The 7,438-nt window shown below is 55.0% G+C and overlaps 1 protein-coding gene across 1 annotated transcript; it reads right to left on the bottom strand.

The window, feature by feature from the left end:
* Positions 1–2,635: 2,635 nt before the first annotated feature.
* Positions 2,636–3,988, bottom strand: CUNH11orf96 (chromosome unknown C11orf96 homolog). Its single transcript, XM_012804104.2, is given in 1 exon segment — positions 2,636–3,988. A coding segment is annotated over 1 exon segment (717 nt). The 3' UTR covers positions 2,636–3,271.
* Between the last annotated feature and the right edge of the window lie 3,450 nt (positions 3,989–7,438).

Genomic DNA, 7,438 nt, shown 5'->3' with positions numbered 1-7,438 from the left:
ACCGGGCCAAACCAGTCCAAGGCCCAGATGCTGGGAAGTGTAGCCGTAAGGCACAGGGAGGAGTGGAGGCCCAGCAGATCCACAGGGACCTGGTGGGGGCTCCCTATTCCCCAGTCTCCCTTGCCCCTTCCTCTGGGCAGGGCAGAGACATTCAGAACCAGAGAGCACACCTAATGTAGTGCAAAGGCCAGGGCCCCTCTAACACAGACGGCAGCACCCCAACCTCCTCTCCCTCATCCTCTCTGGGTCACTGCTTCCATCACACTTCTTTCCACATCAATCCTAGAACGGCCAGTTACAGGCCAAACTAAGAAACAGGGACAAACAGGACTTCACTTTTATACTAAGCAGTGGGGCATTAGCTTAATTAAATGTGGAGTTTATTCAACAAAATTTATTTTAAAATTGTGCTGATGATCACATGCTGATATTAAATACAAATGTAATGAAGTAAAAAAAGGTTGAAAATAGCATGTAGAACATAAACTCAATTATAAAAGAGAAGAAACATGCATATATAGGCATTTCCAAAGTGTTAACCTATTTATCTCAGAGTGGTGAGAGGATAAGTGATTCATTTTGTATTATAATGAATGAATATTGGGGGGAGCAACACAAATTAGAGGAACAATTTTAAAAACAAACTAAGAAGTAGGTGAGATGGGCATCAATCTTCCTCACTGCCTCTTTATTTATTTTAACCCAACAAACATTTCAGAAGCACCTCATCAGTGCCGGGGCCTGCTGCAGCTGAGCAGGGAATTGAGTGATGGATGGGACAAGGTCCCTGAGAAAACCCTGGGTGTTGCCCAGGGTGATCCAAGGAGACCCTGGGGTATTTGTCAGCTACCGAGCTGGGCAGGGGGAGGAGGTTCTTCAGCAGGAAAAGGCTGTCCAGAGGGAAGGATCTTAGCTGGAAGGTTCTAGAAGCCAACCAGGTGGCAGGAGTGGGGAGGGTTCTTCCAGATCCTTGGAGCATCTGGCTCTTGAAGAGTAGAAACAGGAGCCACTGCAGGAGAGATGCGGGTGAAATGTTTGGGTCCTTCCCTCACCTTTGGCAAGTCTCTCTGGAGAGAGCAGAACATGGGGCTGGGCTCTGAGGGTGTCTCAGCCACCTCCTCCTGCCCCCAGGGAACTCAAAGTAGCTCCGTGAGGGCAGCTGTGGACCGGAATATAGCACCAACCTGAAGTGGCTTCACAAGTCCGAGGTCTTTGCAGATAAGAGTGTCCTGTCACAACCCCCAACACAATGGAATCCATCATTGGGGACTCTCATGGCCCGTGTGTTCACAGGGGCTGTGACAGGGACCAAAGACCATAGCAGCCAAGGTTGCCAGCCTCTCCTCCTCTCCGTGAGAAAATAGGAAGGAAATCTTCGCAGGCCCCAAGGTTCTATTTTGGTTTTTCCTCTGCTCTCTCGTCTTCTGCAGAGCCCAGGGCTGCTAGAGGTGCGGTGTCAGGAGAGACAGGTTGTTCAGGTCCTTGGCTGGCTGAGCTACTACCTGCTGATGGGATTTCTGCCCCTCCACCAGCTCTCACCACCAGAGGGCGCCCGAGCGCAGAGACGCGGCACCCCGAGATGGCACCCGCGCAGCCTTCACCCTCTCCTAGCACTTAGCCCCAAAGCATGGCCAGGGAGAGTCAGCCTGGAGTAATCCAGGAGGAGTAAGCTGGGAGGGGTCTCAGGCTTGGGGCTCCGCCCTCCTTAACGAGTGTTGTTTATTACCTTGGTGGGCACCTGCCATGAGCTGACACTACTATACTGCTAACCCGGAGGAATCAAGGTGCAGCTGCTGAAGGGCGCTGGCAAATCACGCTCCTGCGGTGGAACTAGCTGTGTCTCCGCTCCTCTCCGCGTGACCTTTCCCTCACTGCTGGCCTAGTTTTCTCTTCTGTAAACAAATGCGGGGACCGGCATGGCGGAGGACTTGATGGTACCCCGGCGCCCTTCAGGCTCTGACCAAAGACATGCCCCACCTTCCTCAAAGAACCCCAAAGTGGGCAAAAGAGAGGGCTGGAAGAAAAGACCAAAGGACAGAGATGCTGTTTGCTCCCGCGGGGCAGGTGCAGCTGATTTTGAGGGGGGAGGTCTTCTGCAGGCTACAGTGAGTGCGCACCCACGCGGGTCCCCGGCCCTCTCTAGCGTCCCACCACCCAAATGTGCCCACCTGGGTCTAGCATTGCTGGCTCCGGCATCTCCCCACCAGCCACCAGGAATGTGTGCCAAATGAGTGGCGTCTTCTGTGGCGGGTGTGGTGCAAGAACCCTAACCCTGGACTGCACGAAAGGTCAACGGCGCCGAGTAGGGCGCTGTCCAGCCTCACAGGGCCACCTTTCCCTTGTCAGAGACTTCACTCCATCCTGGACACGGGCGACCAGGGATGGGGGACGAGGGAGACCAGGGATGGGGCGGTGGCGGGGGGCAGGAGCGCTCTGGATCGGGTGTGTATCCACTTGGGGAGGCAGGTGATGAATCTGTGCACCGGGGGCGCGACCTTGTTCCGGACACTGAGGCTTGTGAAGGCACCTCCACCTGGGTTCCCTGCCTCTCCATCCCCGCCACCACCTCCCTCACTTCCCCCCATCTTGGGAGCCTGGGTCCCAAAGGTTCAAGAAGTCAAGAGCCTGAAGAAAATGCACTGTGTAAATATATTGACTTTATTTGTCTCCATTCGGGAGCCTCACAGACATATCCAAGTAAAAAGATTGTTAAATAAACGCCTTCAGCCATCGCAATGCAAAAATAAATATCAATCCTCTGGCCGCAGCAGCAGTTGCGCTGCGCCCCAAGTCCCATCGGCCGTGCCTAACAATTATAAAAGTGTTCAGCGAGAGTGTGTTGGCGTGAGCGCGGACGGGTGTGCGCTGGGGGCACGGTGGAGCTGTGTGCAAAATCGGAGTTGCAAACCATCAGACAAGGGCGTGGAGCGGATCCCCGGGCGACTCTGGCTACCAGGGGCAGACTCAGAGCGGGCGCGACTCCCCGCACACACTCACAGAAGAGTTCGTACTGGGAAGAGTTAAAAAATAAACATTTACAAGGGCAAAGAAAGCGGCCCCCTTCCCAGGCGCCCGGCACTCCTGGTCCGGGGGAGCGCAGCAGAGGGCGCACCGACCAGTTTGCAGTCGGGCGGGAGTCCAAGCGTGCGAGGGGCGGCGGTCCCGGGTCCTCCCGGGTCCCCTGGGGTGGGGCGTGGGCCCATTCGGGGTTCGCACGCTGGTCCCGGGAAGGCCGCGGAGACGCGCACGTCCCCCCTCCGGGCGGCGCCCCTCACAGGGCCGAGTCGGAGTCGCTGGAGTCCAGGCTGTTCCTCAGTTTGCAGCTGCTGAGCTGCTCCCTCTGCAGCGACAGGCTCTGCGTGCTGCGGCGCAGGCACTCCAGGCTCTGCAGGAACGACTTCTTGGCCTTCTCCTCCTCCATGGGGGACACCCCCTCCTCCTCCACCTCCTGGATCTCGTCGAAGGTCACTGGCTGCGTCTTGAAGCGGGACTGGCGCGGCCGCCGCAGCCGGCCCTTGCCCTTGGACAGCTTGGTCGGCCGCACGGGCTGCGGGAACTCGTCGGCCAGGCACACGAAGTGCGGCATCACCGCCTGGTAGCTGGAGCAGATGCCCATCAGCTCTCCGGGCTTGGCGGCCGCCATGGCGCCGCCGGCGTCTGAGGGGCCGGGTGGCGGGGCGGCGGGGCTCTCCGGGGGCGGCCGCTGCGCCGGGCCCCCCCGGGAGGCAGCAGCCTGGGGCTCGCCGGGCGGGGGATCCAAATCTGCTGCGGGGTGGCGGCGGCCCTCGCGGGCCCGGGCAGGCGCTCCTTGGGAGGGCGGGCGGACAGGCCCGTCGGGGGGCGCGGGACTCCGGGGACGCTGCTCCGCCTTACTCCGAGGCGCTCGCCGCTGCTGCTGTCACAGTCTGCCCCGCGGCTGCCGGGCTCGCGGCTTATATAGCCCGCTCCTGCCCACACGGCTGCGAGCTCGGATGACAGCGAATGCCATTTAAAGCGTGCGCGCCCCGCGCCCTTCCGCCTGACGTCGCCCCGCCACTCTGGGAAAGTAACGGCCCCTTCCCCGGCGCCTCCCGCCCCTGCCAACCCTGCTCCGGAAGGCGGGCCCCGCCCCGTGGGGGTTCCGGGAGGATCTGAGGCCCCAAGAGCATGCGGCACCGCCGAGCGGCCCCCGGACCAAGGGTCCTCGGGACGGCGGACTGAGCCCGTGCTGTCCGTTCTAAGATTCTCCCCATGTCTGTAGCAACCCGGGTGGCTGCGGGGACGCAAGTCGCGCGCCCCCTAACCCAAGATACACATACTCGAGGCGCTAGTTACTCTGCCTCGGGTTCTGTGCGGGGTGCCAGACAGCTCCCAGCTCTCCTTGCAGCCGCGAGAGCCAGGGCACCTGGCTCCCCCAGAGTCGAGCTTGGAAGAAGGGACCGGCTTCTCCTCTGGATCTTTGCCCCCTCCTCCCCAGACAGACAGACAGAGAGAAACAGGGGCACGCGCGCACGCGCGTGCGCACACACACACACACACACACCCGCGCTCACGAATACAATTAAATCCCAATCATTCCAATCTGGCTCTTCCCTTCCCTAGACATCTCTGTCTCCTCTCTCCTCCTTCCATCCAAGTTACCCCCATTCATACTCTAAAGAATGACACTTAGATACGGCACTAACAACAACAACAACAACAACAGCCGTCACCATCTGGAGAGCTTTACTCCAAGCCAACCAGTGAACAGTTTTACATACATCATCCTATTTAATCTTCCTAACAGCGCTGTGAGGTAATCGGTATTCTCCCAATTTTACATGTAATGGAAGCACCGAGGGGAAAGTAGCTAGTCCCCTAGTAACAGATGGAGCCGCGGGGTAGACTCCAAATCGTGCTCTTACAGACACCCCCCCCAAGGACTGAGACCCCCACAGCAACATCCCACCAATGCCCCAAGGGTCTCCAAGACCAGGTCCCTAGGGTAGCCCCTGTCCAATGCCCTGGGGCTGAGATGCCCAGCACACAGAGAGCAGTGCTCCCACAGCCACCCAGGGCCACTGGCAAAGGAGAAAGTCGGAGGGATTTGGCCTCCATGCCTTCCATAATCACTGAACAAAGACCTACTGAGAACCTACTGTGTACTCACTCAGCATAAACTGAACAAGAAAGACAAAGTCCCCGTCCTCATGACAGTTACATTCTAGCATGGGGATTGGTGGGGGCAGAGAGGTATGACGGACAATAAACACATAAACTAGAAGTGTGCCGTGATGGGGATGCAGATGGAGGGTTTGCAGGGTAGCTAGCCAGGAAAGGCTTCTTGGAGTGGGGGATATTTAAGCTGACATCTAAAGGACAGTAACTGCTAAGTGCTTAACATGGTGCCATGCCCTGACCACTTTTTATGCATTAACACATTTAACCTAAATGCTAGCTGTTTTATTTTATCCTCTCAATGGCCGTGGGTAACAAGTACCATACATTTATCATTGCAGTTACAGACAGCAAAACCAAGGCAGCTAGTCAGTAGCACAATTGAGTTTCAAATCCAGGCAGCACCACTCCCAAACCCACACTCTTGCCCACTGTGCTGAAGTGGATGCCCCATGGTGGACAAAGGAGGAACCAGCCACATGACCAAGTGGGAAGAAAGTGTTGGGTTCAAGGAACCCTGGTGCAAAGGCGCTAAAGCAGGAACAAGCTTGGATTAGTCCCGGAGCAGCAAGGAGGCCCTTGTGGCTAAGACAGAGTGCACAGGGGGTGGGGGGATGGAAGGTCATGGAAGGCCTCGGTGGCCATGTTATGAAGACGGAAGGCACTGGAGGGTTTTGGGCAGGGGAAGCTCCGTGCTCCATTTTATGCTTTTCAAAACTTACTCTGGCTGTCATGTGGCGAAGAGCCAGGAAAGAAGCAGGGAACCCACTTGGAAGATCGTTTTGAGACCCCAGAGACAAGACATGGGAGGTGTGGGTTAGGATGGAGGCAATGGAAATGTAGGAAATGTCAGATTTGGGATTTGTCTGAATACAGAATCGAGAGGAATTACTGATGGATTAGGTAGGGCAATTCCACCCTAGGATGGCTTCTGTGTATTTGGCTTGAGCAAGCGCTCTGTGGTCGTGCCATTGATAAGGGAATATCTTAGGGAAGAGAAGGGTGTAGTCTGCTGGCCACTCATTAAAACCTAACCCCCACCTGGGTGACGGCTGAAATGCTCATGTCAGAACTATATTACATGAGAGAAAAATCAGCTTGCACAATCTTTTTTTTTTTTTTTTTTTTTAGACAGAGCCTCAAGCTGTCCCCCTGGGTAGAGTGCCGTGGCATTACAGCTCACAGCAACCTCCAACTCCTGGGCTCAAGCGAGTCTCCTGCCTCCACCTCCCAAGTAGCTGGGACCACAGGCGCCCGCCACAACGCCCGGGCTATTTTTTTTTTTTGGTTGCAGCCGTCATTGTTGTTTGGCGGGTCCGGGCTGGGGATTCGAACCTGCCACCTTAGGTGTACGTGGCTGGCGCCTTAGCCGGTTGAGCTATAGGTGCCGAGCCAGCTTGCACAATCTTAAGACCAGACCACTATATTTTGGAATTCCTTTTTTTTTTTTTTTTTTGAGACAAGCTATTGCTCTTTCCCCAGGTCTACAGGGCATCCTTAATGCCTGGGCTCAAGTGATCCTCCTGCCTCACAAGCATCTGGGACTACAGTAACTATGCCTGGTTACTTTTTCTATCTCTTGTAGAGACAAGATCTCACTCTTGCTCAGGCTGGTCTTGAACTCTTGGCCTCAAACAATCCTCCTGGCTCAGCCACCCAAAGTGCTAAAATTACAGGCATGAGCCACCATGCCAGGCCTGGAATTCCTTTTAATAGCAGCTTAGCAATACTCTAGTGAATATGGAAATTGGCACCAGAAGGGGGAAACTGCCATGCATAAAACTCCTAAAATATGTGGCATTGGTTTACCCAATAGTTTGTGAGCAATACAGAAACAGATAGTGGAGGATGGGAGGCTGGTGACCCTTGTTATGTTGGTACCAAACATTTATTGCAAACATCACCTGTGGTAATTTGGAATATATCCCGCATGCTTATAGAGCCCATAATTCTAGAAAAAAATGGTTGAAAAGAGAAAATATTTGCATGTGTTGGCTGCTTGATGCTGCTTTTTGCAAACCGTTACACAAAAGAGATCAGCTAGTTTACAAAAAGAGATGGACAGAAACAGAGAGAACCTAGAAAACGGGTGTCCTTAGGATGAAAAAGCCAACTGGTTTTTTTCAAAGAGCAAGAGATCAGACCGACATGGTTCAGAGCCCCTCTCAAAGCTTGTCTAGAAGGCCGAAGGTTAAGCCAAGCAATGAAATCATCCCTGTGGCAAAGTATTCTATTAAGGGTATTACCTTGGTACCTGGAATCTGTTATTTTTATATCCTTAGGGTAACCTGAACTTTAAATG

This window comes from Otolemur garnettii, unplaced genomic scaffold, assembly GCF_000181295.1.
Source record: "Otolemur garnettii isolate 467f Iridium unplaced genomic scaffold, OtoGar3 scaffold00001, whole genome shotgun sequence".
Taxonomy (NCBI): Eukaryota; Metazoa; Chordata; class Mammalia; order Primates; family Galagidae; genus Otolemur; species Otolemur garnettii.
Note: the sequence above shows the minus strand (reverse complement) of the source record. Positions and strands in the feature narration are given on the sequence as shown.